The sequence below is a fragment of the Erpetoichthys calabaricus genome, chromosome 4 (assembly GCF_900747795.2).
Source record: "Erpetoichthys calabaricus chromosome 4, fErpCal1.3, whole genome shotgun sequence".
NCBI lineage: Eukaryota > Metazoa > Chordata > Cladistia > Polypteriformes > Polypteridae > Erpetoichthys > Erpetoichthys calabaricus.
This window is the reverse complement of record NC_041397.2, coordinates 122,043,829-122,065,336: the sequence shown is the minus strand read 5'-3', so window position 1 is coordinate 122,065,336 and position 21,508 is coordinate 122,043,829. Positions and strand designations below refer to the sequence as shown.

Below are 21,508 nucleotides of genomic sequence, written 5' to 3'. Positions count from 1 at the left end.
AACCCACAAATGTTTCAAATGTTCATAAGTTGTTTATCAAGAAGACACAAGACTAACATGCTTAATGAGTTTATAAGTAAAATACATTTTGCTAACAAGACTATCGTTAACTAAGCAGCAATTTCAAATTGATCTATCTTTTCTTTTCCCAATTGAAAAGCTGAGGCACTTAAAACAAGCTCATGGTTCAAACTCAGATTGTATTCATTTTAATTAAAGGATAAAGTAAAAAGGTCTGAATTCATTAAAGTAGCTTTTCTTGCTGTTTGTTTTACTGCACAGGACAACTTTTCAGATTCCTTTTTCTCATTTTATTACTCCACTTTCTTTAGCGTAAAGGCTAGTATTGTAGTTGTCTCTGCTCTGATGTAAACTAAGCCTTGACTTGCTTTGCTTACACTAAAAGAATTTCACTACAAAAAACAACAAAAAGGCATGCGTTGGCTCAATTACAGTAATACCTTGCGTAAAGTAGCACAGCAACTAAATTACTGTAAAGCCTAGAAAAGCAGGGACTGAAAAGATCGCTTTTTGTGATCCGCCAATTTACTGATCACTGATTGACTATGTTTTAGTGAAAATCGGCTAATATAGATTTGTGGCTGATTGATCGGAGTATCTTTAGGTACTGGTACCTTTTCCAGCACAAGGCAGGAAATAACCCTGCATATTGCACCAGTCAATTGCAGGGCTCACTCAAACTCCCACTCGAGGACAATTTGAAAACATTAGTTAATTTAACATACATATCTTTGGGGATATGTGAGGAAAAAGCACCTGGAAGAAGATATCACGATGAAAATGTGTAAACTCCATATAGGCAATAAGCAGTCATTGGATTCAAGTCCAGGATGTGGGCAACAGTCTCTACCATTATGCTGCCATGCGGCCCTTTGGCAAATATTTATATTCACAAAAATACATGGCTAATCCCATGGTTACGTCACTGCAAAATAATTCTATAAAATATAGTGACAAGTGTTAACAAAGATAATAGTTTACTCTTTTTGAATTGATGTTCAGAACAGTCTGAATGTATATTTTTATGGGGTCATTATTGTGACTGATAAGTGTACTGAGTGCAGTGGTGTTTTGCTGATGAGCATGCTCACCACTCTCCAGCACCATGATTAGTGAGTATAACAACGTTACCTTGAAACTTCTATCTTCTTTACCTGAAAAATCTTGGAACACAGTTAACAACACTACCATCACCAGATATTAATTTATCTTAAAACTAGGAATATAAAATTACTGGGAATGGTACATACTAGTGGTGCAGCTGCATGGCTCCATCAAACATCTAGTTTTGTAAATTTTTCTGTATTACTCTCACGTCCCTAAAACTTGAATATTGGTTTAATTGGCAACCCTTAAATCGAATGAGTGTGTCCTCTGTAATGTTTGCTGATGACAGAGGCTCTGACCTACCTCAACCCTGTATTTGGAGTAAGATGATGGATGGATGTTCAAAACGTTCCAAATAATACTTGAATGGCAGTGACTTTATGGGTGCATGCCTTCGTGAAAATGTCAAGTGAAGCATCATTTGGTTGTCTGCCCTTAATATTTATTTTATTTTGATATGGCTAATGTAATGTTTTTTATTTCATAGTTCCATTAATGTAATGTACCTTCACAAGGTCCATTACAGGGCACAGAAAATCAGAATCCAATATCAAATGTATAAACTAATAATATTAGCAGGTGTTAATAAAACATCCAACATTGACAGATATTAGGACAAGCTTGTGTGAATAACTGTAAATTTTTAACATCATGTATTAAAATGAATTTTACAAATCAGATGTTTACAATATAAAAGATACTTGGGATGAACGGTACAGAGTAACGGATATTGTGGAAGAGAGGTGAAAAAGAGAGTGCAAGCAGGGTGGAATGGGTGTAGAAGAGTGTCAGGAGTGATTTGTGACAGACGGGTATCAGCAAGAGTGAAAGGGAAGGTCTACAGGACGTAGTGAGACCAGCTATGTTATATGGGTTGGAGATGGTGGCACTGACCAGAAAGCAGGAGACAGAGCTGGAGGTAGCAGAGTTAAAGATGCTAAGATTTGCATTGGGTGTGACGAGGATGGACAGGATTAGAAATGAGTACATTAGATGGTCAGCTCAAATTGGACGGTTGGGAGACAAAGTTAGAGAGACGAGATTGCTTTGGTCTGGACATGTGCAGAGGAGAGATGCTGGGTATTTTGGGAAAAGGATGTTAAAGATAGAGCTGCCAGGGAAGAGGAAAAGAGGAAGGCCTAAGAGGAGGTTTATGGATGTGGTGAGAGAGGACATGCAGGTGATGGGTGTGACAAAGCAAGATGTAGAGGACAGGAAGATATGGAAAAAGATGATCCGCTATGGCAACCCCTAACAGGAGCAGCCGAAAGTAGAAGAAGAAGATGTTTACAATATAAAGCAACAACAAAAGAAGGTTATATGGCAAAGTGAAAGAACAAATAACAGCATAGGAAAAGTCAGTGAATTATGGCCAGAGATTTGAAGGCTGGAAATTCATTTGGTTAAGTACTGACAATACAGTATAACAAAGAAGGGCAATTGCTAAAACAAACAAATGAAGGGACTGCAACTAAAAAGTCAGAGAGAACAGGGGAGTTTTCTATATAGAAATGAACATCTAGGCTGGCAGAAAAAAATTGCAACAGAAGATCACATCCACAAAGCTGAATGAGTATAAGGGCACATAATCAGTGAAGTCATTCAAGGTTCAGCATTGTGCATTACATTTTTAAGTGATACTTTTAAAATTCAAAAACAATTAGCAAGTCCTACAACGAGAAACAGATACATTTGTATACAACATTTTGAAATGGGACAGCCATAACAGGCTTAAAGATGTTAGAGCAACTAAATAATCAAAATTACTAATTAAAAAGGTCATAATTATGTTGTATATCATTTTTGTCTTGTAGGCATTCTGAGCCAGATTGTTGTCACAATACACACCTTTTAGTCACCTTGTATGCTATCTAACCCTCATTGTCAGCCAGTGCAGATACTCTAGTGTCTTTGACAAATTGTATGAAATGGTTCTTGCTATGTTTAACTATATAATCATCATAGTTGGGATAGCTGCTAAAAACAAACTCATCTGCTACATATTATTACTTACTTGTTACTTCCACAAAAAAAGTAATCACATTACTAATTTATTTTATTGCATTAACTCTCCAACCCCATGCAAATATTTACCTACATGTCCTTTTCAGTATTTTCATAAGGAGTGAATAATCATGAAAAGTGAACTTGAATTAAGCAGTTAAACAAGTAAATGATGAGACTTAGATTAGGACAGTTTCATTTCAAACATGAACCAGGTAGCAGAGGGCTTTAGTTTACAAAAAGATTTTTTAATAAAAAATAAATCTTAATTATTAAAAAAATATATATATTTAGCCGCTTGAGCACTTACAAATATGGAGTGGCTACAAGAAAAAATTAATTTGTAGCGTTGCAGCCAGCAGATGACAGCACTTATTGATCGGGCAGGGCCAGCAGTGTTTATTATGGCACAATCAATACACCCATGACTCAGTGTAAAAAGCACCAAGAGAGGAGAAACACAATCAAAAAAAGCATGTAGCAATCCAAAAGAAATTATTTACATTTTGCAAGTAATTATCTTGCATTTGCTAACAAATAACATAAAGGTTCATTTAACTTATTTATACACAGACTTCTTCATATTCACAGGTATATTATAGAGATCTGAGGTAAAAAAATGAAAATGCATGCTGGGATATGGCGCTACATTTTACAACACATAAAGCTTATAGCATTTTCATTAGACTGGATATCAAAGACTTTTAAATTTGTAATTCAGATTTCTTATTTGCTCTTTTATCAAGAGGCCATCACAAACAACAGTAATATTACTATAGTTATCATACTTTAATTTTAAAAGTTCTCAGACACAAGCTGCAGTTACCTTTATTCTGTTGTCCTTAAACTAAAATCCGATGTGTTAATAACTATGCTTACACACGAATGACAGCAGGTTTCATATTAGGACATTGCTAGAGTGAAGTCCGGGTTAACCACACTGTACTTATCTCTAAATGTCTCACCCGCTCTACTCTTAAACTCCCCAGTGGATGGACAAAAACAGGTAAGTCAAAAATAAAGGTTGAGTAATGTAAAACAAATATAAGAAAGCTCAAATATTACACACACCCTCACTTCCCCGATCCCAATACAAATGCAAATGTGTATAGTTATTAAAAAAACTCCATATCTGATTCCACCCACCTTTGTCTTAACTATACCACACAAATATTTACAAAATGAAGAACAAACATCCACATACACACAAAGTTTATTATGAAAACACGGTAATGACAGGGAATTAAAAATGCATGGAAGCTGGCAAAATCCAAGTGATGAAAATCCAGTTTAGAAGGGGTTATTCCAAAATATGAACCAAAACATTCTCACCGGTAAGCCCAGATGGCAGTCTGACAGCCATGTGTAACAGATGCTGAAAAGTACCAAATCACCTGACTGCTGTTAGTAACTGGATGAAAAGTGATGATATGTTGTTCCTTTGTTAATTCCCAGTCTTTACTGATGTCTCCTTTGAAATACATGACCCTTTTTTTAAACAGAAGATCCTTTCTCCACCTCCAAAAAGTCAAGCGTTGTTGTTGGTGATGTCCTTGCGGTTTGCAGAGGGGAATAAACTCATCTTTGGGCCTTTTTTTTAATATAGAGAAATAAGTCAGATAAACACCCCTTTATAAGCATTGGTCAAACACAATTGATATTTTTTTGACCTTCCCCAATTTATGGAGAAGGGAGGCCCATAGCATGATTTGATGTTAGCCACACGTATTATGCCAGTTTTGGTGTCTGTTCTTGTCCCTTTTTGAATAAGCTAGTTAACAGTTCCTGTACTTTTAATGACTTTTGCTGATTCTTCCCATTTAGGCACTAACTCGTGAGACAATTTATGTGCAGCATCAGAGAGGTGGTGGGATCTAGTTCAGAGTAAGCCTCCCACCACCAAGTGTGCCTCTCAGCGATGGGCTTTATAATACTTAACTTGTCTGGATGTTGAATCCAGCCTATTCTGAATTCTTCCCTTAAATGTTCCAAGTTCTGTATGGAGTTGTATATATTGGTATCAGCAGATGGTGGAGTGGCATTGAGCCTGTTGAGTGGGCCTTTAAGCTGTCTGTGTAATGCAGCCAGATGAGGAATTTCCCCAGTTACTTTGTGAGCAGCTGTGTGCAAGCTCGGGTCCTAAGCTCTAGGAGTCACTTATCCCAGTCCTGATGGCAACCAGCTACTAAGGAGGCCGTCATGGTCTTCAGGGTTCTGTTCACCTATTCCATCAGGCTGGTTCGGGAATCAGAGCTCTTCCAATATAGAAAACATGAACTGTGGACTCTGATCAGTCATCAGGTACTTTGGACCCCACCAGGAAATTAACATTTCATTCATCAGGGTGGAGCAGGTAATGCAAAGAACTCCACCCATTTAGTGAAGTAATTGATCACTACCATCAGGATGGTCTTTTGCAATGTAGTGGCAGGAAATGCCTTCTTGAAGTTCTCAGCTATGGTTAACTGTAGATGATGAACTGACTTACTAGGTTTTGTACTGCTGACACAGCTAGACAGGTATTCACATGTTGCCACATATCCTTACACTGTGCCATAAGGCCACCTACAAGATCCTCTGCAAGGTATTTATTTGTCCCAGGCGTTCACCAAAAGGCCAGGAATTCTACAGATATTCTTCCAGTACCACCAGGTATTATTTGGTCCCTCCAAGGGTAGTTGGAATTGATCTTTAATGAACTCCTTGAAGATCCACAAAATGGACGGCTTTGGGTCAGTTTTCCTCTTCTTAGGCCCCTGGCACATGGGGGTGGTTGATTGGGCACCATGTCCATGGGCAACTTAGGAGATGACCCAGTGCAGCTGCAAAGTTAACCAGTCCCTAAAATGACAGTCCCCAAGATAAGACATCTGGGACAATGTTGCCACAGCCCTTCCTGCATAAGACTTTAAATGAGAAACCTTGATGGTGCAGTGACCACCAGGTTTACCAGGAAGATGTCTTTTGGTGATTGAACACCCAGGTCAGAGCATTATGGTATGTTGTCACTTCAAAATCAACCCCCTCCAGGAAATGGCGCCATTTCTCCACTGCCCACACAACCACCAAGCACTCTTTCTCTGATGTGGAATAGTTGAGTTCAGCACCACACAAATCCTAAGATACATAGGCTATATATATAACCTGTTCCTCGTTATTCTTGTTTTGGATTAGCACGGTGCAATCCCATCTAGCGTCCTTCTGCTCCTGTAAGGTGAGCAGTTGTTCTGTTGTGCTAGGAAAAGCAAGGATGACCATGCCGCCTTGAGTTAGTCAACCACATCCTGGCATTTGGCAGTCCATTCCCAGAGAACATCTTTCTTCTTTAGATGACTGAAAGGGGCAGTGATATCAACCAGTCTCTGAATGAATGTGTGATAACGACCAGCTAACCCATGAAATTGTTGCAGTTCCTTTAGGTCAGTGGGCATGGGGTACTCCTGGATGGCTTTATTTTTCTCTGGATCTATCTCTGCTCCTTGGCCTGACAACACATGCTCCAGAAAGATGATTTGGGGTTGAAAGAAGTGACACTTACCCATGTTCAGCATCAGGTGTGCATGCTGCAGTCCCTGAAAGACTACTTCAAGTCCTGCAAATGCTGTTCTGTAGGAGAAAATGATGACATCATCAATGTAGAAAAAGCAAATTTTTCATAAAGCTCCATTAAACTCTGAAATTTGCCTCTGGCATTCTTCAAACCAAAGGGCATGACATTGAAATTGAACAAATTTTCCAAGGTGATTGCTGTTGTCTTTTGCTTGTTCCTCGTCTCCATCGGCACCTGCCAAAAGCCACTGTGCAAATCTAAGGTGGAGAAAATGGAGTCTTCATGAAATGACTATAGAATATCATGTACCAGGGCATGGGCCGTGCATTCTAACAAGTCTTGCTGTTCAGACCTTTATAGTCCATGGAGAATAGGAAAGACCCATCCTTCTTTTTCACCAAAACCATGGGTGCAGTATACCCTTTGGAGATCATCTTATTCACATTCTCTTTAATGATGGCACTCTTTTTAGTCGAGACTCTGTATAAATGATGATAAATGGGGATGCCTTAAGCATGGCCTAATTTTTTGGCCCATGCATCCGGCCATCGGCGTAACAAAGGCCTCACTCATCTATGCTCGTTGTTCCCACAAATTTGCTGCAGCCAAGTCTTCATCAGCGGCCACTTCAGCAGCTTAGAAACCAAGATATGCCTTGTGTGATGTATGACTCTGACCTTGAGAAACAGGAAATGCTCATTGAAAGATTCATCCCTAACCAGCACAGGAGAGCAATGGAAACAGCATCTCAGATTTGCCATTTTTACATATTCAGCCAAATTCTTTGATATTTTTATCCAAAAAATTTCTATGGATGAAAAATTGTTACATCTGTAGTGTGCACATGTTGCACACTGATTACAGTGAAATTTTTACTTGCATGAGCTATTTATATACGTTACAGTAATGATCTGTAAATAATGATATGCAGAGCAAACAACGCTGAATACTGAAAGACTGAAATTATTAGTCAATGACTAGAACACGTGGAAAATCTTAAAAATGAAGGTTAAAACAAAAGATGATCCTATGTGATGTACAGAAATGTTCTCTACATTTCAAAACTTAGTTTTGTAATTTCTAAACAGGCACCAAAACCTAGAAACTAAAAAACAGCCTCCTTAATTAAGGTCCAAATAAACAGTTTGGTGGACATGAAAACCTTCAGTCACAGGCGTCCCCCAGAACTGAACTTGGGAAGCATGGTGAACAGTGTTATAAAACAAAGGCTGATTGGGTCAGTTCCTGTTCTTCCTGTTCTTTATCAGGCACTCTGTTTTTCATATAACTTATTTTACAATGATTACCATCTTTTAGTGCTTTGTAAAGCAGCACTGTGCTTTAGGTGAACCTCTACTTCTTATTGATCTGGTTACATAAAATATCACAAATATGCTTTAAGTATTTTCTTATCCTTGTGAATATAAAATTTGATCATTTGCAAATGTCTTTTTTTTCCAGACCTGGGTCTTTCTCCCCACTTGACTGCAATGATTGCTGGAGGAGGGCAACTTCTGGGAAACGGCAGTAGTACTGGTGACACAGGGGTCAGTTTTTCTCAAGACTCAGGTATGTCCAACCAAGACTTCATTCTGCTCTACCCATGAGCCTCTAGTGCAAATCTCATTGGGTAAATGGCCAGATGGCACCAAGTTGTCCAGTGTTTGACCTGCTCAAAGCTGGTTCAGGATCTTCATGCAAATGCAAAATTTGTTCTATTACACAATTGTCTTTAAAAGTGGAATACAAAATTAACATAAACCTTTACATTTTTCACATCCTTAAAAATATATGTAATTTTCTCATAGGAGACATATTATATTTTTTTTTGTTAAATGATACTACAAATTCTGTAATTATATGTAATGTGAAGAAATATTTGTATTTCTCAAGTATTCTGCTACCTTTTTTATCCCTTTATCTTTTGACATCACATGTTAGAATTGCAGTTGTTTGAACTACTCTTAGACAAAATAGCTCAGTTTAGTAGAGGCGTGACTGATAACATTTTATGTTAGATCAGTATGTCTACCAAGGAGCTGAGTTTTGGGAAGGCTTTATAAAACTATGCAGTAGAGCAGCCAAATCAATCATTAGGCAATAGGAAGAATACAGGATACCAAGATTTTTTCCCTAATGCAGACTTTGGTCATTGAATTGGCCATCCTGACAACAACAGAGTACTAGCCTCTGTAGGTGAGAGGCGTGGAAGAAGCCACTTTTAACAAAAATACACATAATAGCATGCCTGGAGTTTTCAGGAAGGCATCTCACAAATCACAAGACAATTTGACAATTGTTGTGTTATCTAAATAAACTGAATATCAATTCTTTGTCCTAAAAGTAGCTGGAGGCTGTTTATTGCCTTTGTAGCCCTCAAACCCCCCCCCCCCCCCCCCCCCCCCCATGCTTGTTATGGTAGCAATGCCAACAGTTTAACACAGATAGCTATCAGGAGCAGAGGTTGGGGTACCAATCAGGATGGAGAAAACAATGGAGCTAAATACAGTTGCATGAAAAATGAACAGTTCAACAATAAGACTAACAAAAGCAACAATGGAGCAGCATTAGGCATAACCACAAACAATCTTTCGAAAGACTTCAAACATTTTGATTACTTAATGGAAAACTGAGCAAATCTGAAGGGAAGAATGTGCAAAAACTCCCAAGTTCAGATGGACATGGCAATAATCAAGAAGAGACAAAATGAAAAATAAGTAAGTAAGTGAACTTTATTATCATTCATACCATACAACAGTACAACTATGGATGCATAGCTGAATGAAATCGCGTTTCTCCAGGCTCAATGTGCAGACATAAAAGACAGGTGCATACAAGACAAGTACACGCAAGACAACATACAGACATTACAAACATTTCACTTCTTACACAGAAAGTAGGTAAGACAGCACAAGGCAGCACAGTACAAACAATAAATACAAAAGATATATATAAATGTGAGCCAGTCAGTGGGTGAAATATAATATGAAAGAAAATATAGCAAATCGTTTCACAGTGATTGTGATATTGCACTATATGGATACAATATTTATACATAATATATACAATATAATATTGTATGATATTACAATATAATATAATGTAAACTTAGACCTATTTGTGGTAATAAAGTGCACAGTAAGTAAGAGAGCAAAAGGACAAAGGTTATTTAACAGAGTTTAGTATTCTGTTGGTCTGAGGGAAGAAGCTCCTCTTAAATCTGGTCGTTCTGCCGTGCATACTGCAGTAACGTTTTCCACAGGGCAGAAGTTCAAACAGCCCATGTGCCGGGTGTGTGGGATCTTTTATGATCTTAATGGATCTGCTCTGGCAACATGAGTAGTGTAATTCTTGAACAGATGGGAGTGAGGACACAATGATTTTCTCCGCTGTTCTCACCACTCATCGAAGTATCTTCTGTTCAGTGACAGTGCAGCTACCATACCAAACTGAGATGCTGCTGGTCAATATACTTTCTATAGTGCCTCTGTAGAAAGTTGTGAGGATAGGAGAGGGAAGGTTTGCTCTTTTCAGCCTTCGGAGAAAATGAAGTCACTGTTGTGCCCTCTTGACAAGAGAAGTGGTACTTGTGGTCCATGTCCGGTCATCTGTAATGTGCACTCCCAGAAACTTGGTGCTTCTCACTGACTCCACGCTGTTTCCATGGATTGTTAAGTGGCCGGTGTGGCAGGTGCTTTCTCCTGAAGTCAACGATGATCTCTTTTGTTTTGTTGATATTCAGTGCCAGGTTGTTTTTTCCACACCAGGCAATGAGTTGATTGACTTCCTCTGTGTATGCGGAGTCATCGCCATTACTGATGAGGCCCACTACTGTTGTGTCACCTGCGAATTTTATGATGTGATTCGAGTTGTAATTGACACAGCAGTCGTGAGTCAACAAGGTGAACAGTGGGATTTCCTCAAAACTCTGGCTGTGGAATGTAAATATGTGAATTAATACAGTATATGTTCCAATTTTTAATTTTATAAATGTTTGCAGGCTTTTTGCATGGTAAGGAAAAAATTCTTGAACAGATGGGAGAGAGGACCCGATGATTTTCTCTGCTGTTCTCACCACTTGTTGAAGTATCTTCTGTTCAGCGACAGTGCAGCTACCATACCAAACTGAGATGCTGCTGGTCAATATACTTTCTATAGTGCCTCTAGAAAGTTGTGAGGACAGGAGAGGGAAGGTTTGCTCTTTTCAGCTTTCGGAGAAAATGAAGTCGCTGTTGTGCCCTCTTGACAAGAGAAATGGTTAGGTTATAGTGCAACAAAAATTAGCACTGTCCATGGAAAACCACACGCTTTCTGAAGTCACTATAAATGTACACATTCCACAAATAAAAACAAATACCTGAACATACATTTTGAGATAAAAATATTAAAGACAAGAATATGTATTGTTGAGCTGTAAAGTAAGATGAGTATACTTTTATCATTCAAGCTTATGCAGCACTGTGAAGATTCTGACATTTGAAGCCGACAACAGAAGAGAAATAATTGAAACATGCTGTCTGTTAGACGAGAGCACACACAATGGACTGCTGCAGTTGGCCAAGAGCGGTGCCTGTCCTACGATGACACACTAACGATATGTAAAAGCACCCTGTTCAACATCTTAGTGTGACTTTTTTTTCTCATTTTACCCATAGTGCTCTGTAGGCTAATAAAGTTGTGCAGTTTGTAACTCCCCCTGTAGTACTTGCTGTGTCTACTGGGGTTAACATGTAAAGCTGCGGGGGCCAATTTGGAGGAGGAGGAGGAGGAGAAGAGTAAATGGAACATTTTTTTGTCTTTTGGCCTTTTCATTTTTTATTTAAAATACTGATTGAGAAGCTAACAGCACTGGCCTCCTCTAGTCTTTATTCTGTCTTTTGTCTTGGTAAACCTTGGTTAATGTAATTTAATTTGATATAATTTCATTTATTTGCTGTTTCTATTAGTTTGGGAAATGACTGTCACTACCATTTTTCATTTAAGTCATTTTTTTGGGGGTTATGTTGGTTTTCATTCAAACTGAGCTCTAAATATTTGAATAACACATTGCATTAAAATAACTTGCTTGATTAAGATTTAAAAATAATTACATTCCTGTCTACACTAACAGCTCTGTATTAGAGATATCACAATAACTGGTACTTCAGTACCAGGTCAACACCAAAAGTCCAAAAAGATAACGGTACTAGTTTGTTTTTTGTTTTTTTTTTTACAGTATCAGGAGTACCAAGTGGAACTCTGTACTACACTAATGCATGAATCCACAGTAATGAATGAATAAAATCTAAATACTGTATAAAAATGTCTCACAGTGCTGATGCTATAGCATCAACACATCAAAAAGAAAAATAGGATATGTTTGAGGCAGGAGAATTGTAGAAACTGTATTTATCAATATAAAAAAGCCAAAACAAACACACACAGGTTTTTGATATTGCCACTTTTATCACATTACTGAGTTAGTGCAGAAATAGATTTGGGAGCAAAATGATGTGACCAATTAGATGTGAGTTGTAATCATTTAACATAGCATCATACATTTGGAAGAGTAGATAAAATGATTACACTTTTTAAATGATTAATTCTCTTTTTAATACAGTGTCCTGCACAGCTCCAATAAAAGAACAGAGGCTTTCCATTCATTATCTGTAATAACAAGTCTGTACACAAGTAAAAATTGAGGCAAGTTTCAGACGAAGTGCCTATTCAGCATGTCTGCACCAGTAATGAAATGAGCTGCTCCATTTGTTAATACCAAAATAAAATTTATGGAGTGTTTCAGTGCCTCGAAGCAAAAAAGCACATCTCCCTGTTAATATGACAAGTACTGTGTTAATAGAAAGGTGTAGTCACTGACATGAGCAAAACGGCATACTGTACTTCATTGCTGAATATGAATATGCAAGTGCTAGATTTCTGCCATTCCTTTGTTTTTTTTTAAGCAAACTGAATGTACATGAGTATAACCTCCAAAATGTGACAAATGTAGTAAAAGCACATACGTCATATATTTGAATAATTAAGATTAATTGACAGCAGGTAATGTTGGCCCAGGTAATTTGTACACAGGCTAAGCAATGACAAAGTCTCATCTCATCTCATTTTCTGAAACCAGTTTTTTCCACTGCCATGATGAAGTCCGATCACTCATCTTAATATATAATACGCTACTGTGGCTGTCCGTTTGTCTGTCCAGGACTTTAAAATCACCTGTAGCTTGCAAACTGTTTGACCTATTGACCTGAAATTTGGTACACTTACTGTATACTATGAGACGTCTACTATCCGCTTTTGGGGTGATGATTGACCTCCATTGTTATTCTTCTTTTTATTTTTATTTCATTTTATTGTAGAACCAACTCTCAGCAGTGGCCAGCAGGGCGGCACATGTGTATGGCTGCCGTTCTCATTCCCTACCACCTTCGCCATCACTTCCCCTAACTCTTCATATCTTAAATCATTCTTGAGGCAGATTGAAGACTTAAGTGCCAGCTTAAGTGAAAAATGAAGGAAAACGTACTAAGCAATTGCAACACAAACGCTGACTTAATTAGTTTTAACATGAAAAGATGCCGACGAAAGAAGAGTAGAAGTGGGCCGCTAGGGTGGAGAAAAGAAGAGCTGCTCAGGAAGCAGCAAGCCAATCAACCTCTGAGCAAACGAATGGTAAACATACAGAGAAAGAGAATGAGAACTATAAGTCAAGTGTATTCACTGCATGTTATCGTGCAGTGCGCCGTTATTGGTATATATTATTTTAAAAACAGCACAACTAAGGCTGAAATAATGGATTAATGTAAAATCGACAAGATTTATTTCCCACAAGAAACCTTAAAGATTGGTCAGTTGTAACAATGGAGGGACAGATTTGGATAATTAAACCTCCAAGAGTTTGTGCCATTTGAAAAATTCAATCAATTTGACTTGTCCATCAAATATTACTGTTTAATAGGTTTTTAACCAACTAATGGCTCTATTGTTGGCATGGAGCTGGACAGTTTAACATCTGTGGCAGAGCGAAGGGCGCTCAGCAGGCTCCTATCAATTATGGAGAATCCACTGCATCCATTAAATAATGTCATCTCCAGACAGAAGAGCAGCTTCAGCGACAGACTGCTGTCACTGTCCTGCTCCACAGACAGATTGAGGAGATCGTTCCTCCCCCAAACTATGCGACTCTTTAATTCCACCAGGGGGGGTAAACGTTAATATTTAACATTATACATAGTTATTGTCTGTTTTTTTCACCTGTATTATTATCATTCTTTAATTTAATATTATTTATTGTATCAGTATGCTGCTGCTGAAGAATGTGAATTTCCCATTGGGATTAATAAAGTATCTATCTATCTATCTATCTATCTATCTATCTATCTATCTATCTATCTATCTATCTATCTATCTATCTATCTATCTATCTATCTATCTATCTATCTATCTATCTATCTATCTATCTATCTATCTATCTATCTATCTATCTATCTATCTATCTATCTATCTATCTATCTAATGATTCAAACATAAAACTTTCAGTGGCAAATGTTACAAACCTAAAAGAGTGATTCTGTGACAACCCAGACTGTAAAAGCATGTTAGAAAAATAGCCTTAAAGAGTTTGTTCCAGAGAATTATCTTGTATTTCACTAATTCAACAGTACAGTAATCCTTCACTTATCGCGGGAGATAGGTTCCAAGGCCGACCGCGATAACTGAATTTTCCGCGAAGTAGGGACACCATATTTATTTAATTATTTAACGTGTATTTGGACGTTTTTAAACCCTCCCTGTATTGTTTACAACCCACCCTTTACTCTATTAATAACAGGGACAACTGCTAAGCAATATGAAATCAGTAGATAAGTTTACATTTACTGTATAGCGAAGTACACGTAGCAGCTTGTAGGCGGTCATGACGTCGTCGACCTTGTTGCAAAGATTCCTAAAGCAGATTCCATCCAGACTACTGCCTTATCACATCCACTTGCAACTCGTTTTGCGCCCTGGTTAAAGGACACTGCGGCCGTAGATCTTATATGCTTTTCCTCCTTTTTAAATAAAAAGAATCGTGGACTCATTGATGCTGTGATGGTGTCCTGCAGCGGTGTAGCTGTTCCCTTCCTTCAACATATCCAAAACTTTTACCTTTTCTGCAATCATTTGCATCTTCTGTTGGCGCTTGGACACGGCCCCTGCAGCAGTAGCACGTTAATGCTGAATGAGTGAGATGAGACTTCCTGGTTAATGCAGCACTCCGTCGCTGAGCCAATCAGCAGCACACAGGAACTTAACTGCGTGCTCTGATTGGGTAGCTTCTCAGCCATCCGCCAATAGCATCTCTTGTATGAAATCAACTGGGCAAACCAACTTAGGAAGCAAGTACCAGAAGTAAAAAGACCCATTGTCCGCAGAAACCCGCGAAGCAGCGAAAAATCCGCGTTATATATTTAGATATGCCATCCATCCATCCATCCATCCATTGTCTCCCGCTTATCCGAGGTCGGGTCGCGGGGGCAGCAGCTTGAGCAGAGATGCCCAGACTTCCCTCTCCCCGGCCACTTCTTCTAGCTCTTCCGGGAGAATCCCAAGGCGTTCCCAGGCCAGTCGAGAGACATAGTCCCTCCAGCGTGTCCTGGGTCTTCCCCGGGGCCTCCTCCCGGTTGGACGTGCCTGGAACACCTCACCAGGGAGGCGTCCAGGAGGCATCCTGATCAGATGCCCGAGCCACCTCATCTGACTCCTCTCGATGCGGAGGAGCAGCATCTCTACTCTGAGCCCCTCCCGGATGACTGAGCTTCTCACCCTATCTTTAAGGGAAAGCCCAGACACCCTGCGGAGGAAACTCATTTCAGCCGCTTGTATTCGCGATCTCGTTCTTTCGGTCACTACCCATAGCTCATGACCATAGGTGAGGGTAGGAACATAAATCGACTGGTAAATTGAGAGCTTCGCCTTGCGGCTCAGCTCCTTTTTCACCACGACAGACCGATGCAATGCCCGCATTACTGCGGACGCCGCACTGATCCGCCTGTCGATCTCACGCTCCATTCTTCCCTCACTCGTGAACAATACATATAAAATCCGTGAAGTCCTGAATCCGCGAAAAGTGAACAGGGATTACTGTACAGCTATAATAAATATTGCATTTCTTGTTATAATAGGGACTATAAGCAATATTTTCAGTTACTCGAGAGAAAATATCAGAGAGTAAATCAGATTGTCCATGATAACATCATTTTATATAAACTTTTATGCTGAAGTCCCCCCAAGATTATAACATGGGGCACCAAGTGTTATAAAATTTTATTGGTATATCTCTTACTGTAAGAAAAGAAGACAACTTTTCTGATACTTTTTAGTAATATACAGTAATAAATTATAACTTTGGGGTCTACTGGAAACAAACTTTAATAAATATACAATGTGATGCTGCAAGGCACATACTGCTGCCCTAACCCTGACACAGACAGGCAGGACATTACCACACAGCACACTGTTTATTTAGCTAGTTATATGGGGGGGGGGGGGGGTTTAGACAGGGTGGCAGGCTAAATGGCTGGATAATCTTGCTGGTTATATTTAAGGAGTTGCCGGCCAACAGGAGTTGTCAGTGGACCTAAAGGCGAGGTAGGATTAAGCAATTGGTGATTTGGAGTAGTTGTGATTTTGGTGGCTTTGTACGTGTTCTTTTGTATATATAGTTATATATCTCATGGTGCTTATTTTGGTAGGGGTATATATACTTATTTGGTGTTGGGACAGATAGATAGATAGATATTTTATTAATCCCAAGGGGAAATTCACAATTGGTACAATTGTTTTCCTTTTTTGTATATACACACACTTTAATGTTTTTTCTCGTTATTGTTTTTCCTGTTGGAGGAGGTCTTGAGCCTGAGATAAACGAGGTCCGACTACCTTCATTATTGGAGTGTGTGTGTAGTTTTTGTAGGAGTGCACTGTTTTTGTAAATACACCATATTTATCCTTTTTTTTTTTGTCTTTATTTATTTCTGAAGAAGTGTCAGTGCTGAAGGACTGTGTCTAAAAGCCCGCCTGACACTACTACATGTTTGGTTGTAGGGCACTCTTGTAAATAAACTTGCACCACTCACCCTTTGATTTTTATCTGTGTCTCCTCTCCTCTCTCCACTGATCCTGTTCGGTTCATAAACTATCAGATGTCCTGAGTGTAGGTGGCGGCCACTTTCCCACTACATGGGATATCACAGGAATTGAGAAACATTATAAGAAATTAAGTCTTTTTTTTTTTTTTATTTCAGGCACAGATGTCATGCTGCTGGATGACACTTCTGATGGAGCAAATCCTTCACACCAAGCAGGCTGGTCACACAAACGAAGAAGTTCTGTCACTTTTGAAGATGAGGTGGAACAGCAGAGCAAAGGTAGCACCACAGTCCTCATTCTGTTTGTCTTTCACTGTTAATATCTTCAAGAAACAAAGACAGAGTTTCAAGGTTAATTTGTTGTACTGACTGACCGTGGTGCCAGGGAGCGCTAAAGTGTTGCATGTTGATTAGCACACGAAAGTAAGAATGTCAAGAATGTTCTGTGGCAGTGACCCCATAAACAAATCATAGATCGGTTCACAATCACTCTAGGAAAGTGTGTAAGGATTTGGGCCAAAATACAAAAAAGGCAGTGAACTCAGATCCCACCTCCTTCTCAGTATAAATGCTGTGTGTTTCGTATGTCACAAATGAGAGGTCAGTGAGTGACAAATGACTGGGGTGGCAAGTAGGTGGCCCATGCCATTACAAACGTCAAAAGACAAAGAGTAACTGAAAGATGAATTTAAAAAGTGTGTAGAATCTCTGAAGAAACTGCTCCATATCTGGTCCTGGCCAGCCCCAAAGTGAAACGTTTACAAATCCCCATGAATCAACATTTTTATGTGCATGTATTCATCCATGAAACTATAAATCAATAAAGTAATCGGCGTCCATTTCCAAGTTGTCTTCCTCCCTAGTGCCCCTGGTTTTCCAGGAGTGATGTGGACAACGTCTTGCTTGCACAATAATCTTGTGTGGCATTCTGGTAGCTTTGCTGACTTACAGAATTTAAACCTGATTTGATTTCTGCCTAGTGTGCCTACCTGCATGGTGATTACTCGTTCTGATTGTGTTCACGTGGGCTCCAGTTTGGTTAACTGGCATCAAACATGCAGCAATAATTTTATAAAGCATGTTTTCTACAGTGAGATTTGCCCACTGGGTGAGTCAGTAGTGAGCACTAAACCAGAATCCTTCTGGTGTTAAACGTATTGCGTCAAACACTAGACCACAGTGTCCACTAAATGAATATGGTATGACCGAGTGGGCCATTCGATGGCCTGGTATCCCATCCAGGGCTGCTTTGTCTTCTGCTCACTGCTGTCTGGAGAGGCTTCAGCTCCTCACAAACCCTGTACACGTATTGGGAAAAGTACGTTTGCAAAATCATGTCTCGCGAGTAATAACCTATTCCAGGAATATTGTGGTGACATTATGATTGATCATCTTGTTAAGATCAATGGAAATATTGTAAGATGCATAGAGTTTTATCCAGGAAGTGCTAACCAGCAGTCTTGAGTGTTCCCCATTTTGGTGACATCTTAGCGTCTCTTCTCCTACCGTGAGTTGATGCATGTGTCAGGATTGCTGGCGATTTTTCATTTTATGTCATTTCCTGCATCTCACTAGCAATATTTTCTTCTTCCAGAATACCATTCCCCAGTACAAGTAGCAGCTGAGGTCCACAGCTCTCTGGACAGCTATGCTTCCTGCTTAGCAAAGGTCATTGAGACGGATGCCAAATTTGCTCTGTTTGGAAATAAAGGGACAGACACCCTGCTTACTGGCCGGGCAGTGCAGGGAAACACTCCGCGAGGACCCAGGTACCTCAATGGACAGCGGCTGAGGCTGGAAAGCATCGATGAAGGAATTGTTTATGATGGGAATGAGGATGAGGAGGAAGAGATTAATGAATTTTCACTTTAAAAATCAAAACTTCTCCTCCACCTCAGCCATATCTTCAGTTTGGGCGACCAAGTGCCTAAAAATTCCAGCGTAAGCTTTCTGCCAATAAGATTATGTGTAAATAAACAAAATAAGGGACCCGGCTTGCAAGGATCGCCAACTTTGTCACTTCTTTGCCGTGTCTGTAGTCTCAACCGTGATCAGATATGTCGCAGAACTCAGAAACACTGTAACCACACTTTGTATACTTATGTGTTTATATTTATTAGATATACTCAGTGCTGCATTTCATTATACTTTGGTGACAAATGTTATTTGTGTGCTTGTGATAAAATAAGATGATGCTTTAATTATTGAATATACTACAACCTGAGCTCGATATACACTTGAAGAGGACATTAGGCAGAATTGGAAAAATGAGCTCTGGTTTCAAGTTAAATAAATAAATCAAAAGGTTCCCAGTAAGCTGTACACTTGAACTTGCAGAATTCCAGAAACCTGCTGAACAGTGTGACTCTACGTATAGAAAAATGAAGTGAATTATGAAATAGTGCCTCAGAATGTGAGAGTAAAGTAACTGATTTTAAAGTATTCTACTGCCATATGACTATAATGTGTATTGTGTTCTGTTTTACTGAGAGGTTACTTCTGTGTATGGAATAAAAGCCCCCTTAATGCAGTAAAATGGCGTTTTGGTATGGAGCCTCATTCCATGTGTGCAACTGCAATTGTTTTTCCACTTTCATAAAAACCTGCTAGCTAACATAGCGTCATCTTTACAAAGGACAATGGAAACAACATCAACTACTGAAATAGTACACCCACACTCTGGTCAGCAAATACGGTCTATGTCAGCTCAGACAAAAATCACAACTTGATTATCAAGCCGAGCTTCATATCTGCTCATTTGGGTAAAGCTAAAAATCTGCTTTAGCTCTCCTTTATATTGCCAAATACTAGAAATGAATTGGATACGTGAATGCACGACAAACGTGGAGCTACAAGTTGGATAATTCAAACAAAACCAAGTTACCCGAATTCTCCAAGCTGTGAAGTAAAGCTGAGCGGTTCAGCCTGAAATGCCATTTCTGTTGTCGATTGCATTTGGTGCAAAGATACATATGTAATATGTTTAAGTTGCTCCTTATTGTGTCCAACTCCGGTCCTGGTGGGCCGCTATGGCTGCAGGTTTTCATTCTCACTGTCTTCTTAACTAGTGAGCCATTTTTGCTGCTGATGAACTTGTTTTGCCTTAGTTTTAATTGACGTGACTAAGGTCCCTTAGTTGTTTCTTTTTCCTTAATGAACAGCCAAACAATAATGAGACACAAAACAAGCTGTCACATGACCAGCTAACCTGAAAATAAACAAAAGAGAAGGTGAAGGTCTCATTCATGTTGGCCTGCTCTGGTCACCAAAACATCTTGACGGTAGTCTTAAAAAAAAAAACAGAAAATCAACAGTCTGCTGTGGCAGAATGAGGGCAGCAACAAGTCCTGATATTCAATAACGCCTTTAATTAACAGCAAGAACTGGCTTCTCATTAAGAAACTGGTTGGAGTGAAATTGGCTGGAGTTTGATGTTCCAATTTAGCTGGTCATCTGTTGGTTTGTTTCACGTCTCATTTCTATTTGGCTGCCATTTAATGAAGGGATGAATCAATTCAGAGGACTGAATCCTTAAAAACAGGGCTATTAAAATGAAGGGAAAAGGAGTTAATTAGCAGTGAAAACCTGCAGCCCACCAGGACCAGAGTTGGACACCCCTGCTTTAATAGCTTTTTTTTGCAGACCAATTAACAAATCAACAGCAACTTCTCATTTCTCCAAACAGTCAGGCTATAAACTGCCGTGAATGCACTGAAGTGGGAAACTGCAAAGTCACAAAGCTGCGATAGCACGTGAAGACAGTATTAATGGTGGTCCATGGGGTGTTTTGTCTGGACAGTTCTCCATTTTGAGGAAGCTCTGAGCCAATGAAAGGAAGCCAATTGTTTGGAAAAATTTCGACCCCCCTGGTCCTTTGCAGATTTTAAGCCATAACAGTTCCCTTCATTGACGGGGGTTAACAGCGCAGATGAATTGTTGGATAGCGTACTTCTGAAGACGCTGGGGCTAAGCTGCTGAGACATTCCAGTATAAAGATCTGTTCATCATCATCATCTTCAGTATATTCAAGCTCATTCCTGGTAATAGTGCCAACTTTGCAACTTTAGAAACAGAGTTGCCAATATTCTGAACTGATTTATATTTATTGTATATATAGTGTGTTTAGATAACTGCTGGATTTTGAAGTATTTTGTGCTTATATACATTGCATATCTTACGTTACATGTTTTTGTTCCATAAATCTTATTATTATTAATTTCTTCTGTATTGTAACAGGTAGAGTGATTGTTGGAGGTTTTAATGTTGGCCTACATTTAAACACAAAATGTATACTTAAATGTACAAGTGGGACCCAGACATTTCAGGAATTGTTGGAAAAAAATAACTTCTAAAATTTACAGCATTTCTCTTTTAGTCACCTTTAAAATATTGTTCTTAAGATACAATCCACTCGTTCCAGTGCTTCTCCCATTCCTGGAAACTTTTCCTATACTCATCTTCTGTTTTTGTGTGTTCAGCCTTTGAATTTCTTTCATGGTAACAAATATTCTTCCCATCAGTGGGAATGAAAGTAGGAAGCAGGGTCTGGCAAATATGAGGGCTATGAAGCAACCCATTGCTTCTGGTTGAAGAAAAAAAAAAAAAAGCCACTTTTGAGTGGGCCACTTCTCCTGATGCCCCACCAGTTCAGTAGAATGTCACTGATTGTCCACAGGGAACAAATTCTTTATGAACAAGTCCT

At 39.1% G+C, this 21,508-nt stretch overlaps 1 protein-coding gene across 4 annotated transcripts in view; it reads left to right on the top strand.

Annotated features, from left to right (window-relative positions):
- gpr161a (G protein-coupled receptor 161a) overlaps window positions 1-19,344 on the top strand; it is a 42,623-nt gene extending 23,279 nt beyond the window's left edge. For all 4 annotated transcript variants that reach the window (XM_051926123.1, XM_051926124.1, XM_028799739.2 and 1 more), the window contains exons 4-6: window positions 8,144-8,251; window positions 16,963-17,085; window positions 18,401-19,344. In XM_051926123.1, the coding sequence (XP_051782083.1) occupies window positions 8,144-8,251; window positions 16,963-17,085; window positions 18,401-18,678 (509 nt within the window). In that variant the 3' untranslated portion in view covers window positions 18,679-19,344. The remainder of the gene's footprint in view (window positions 1-8,143; window positions 8,252-16,962; window positions 17,086-18,400) is intronic.
- The last annotated feature ends 2,164 nt before the right edge of the window (window positions 19,345-21,508 follow it).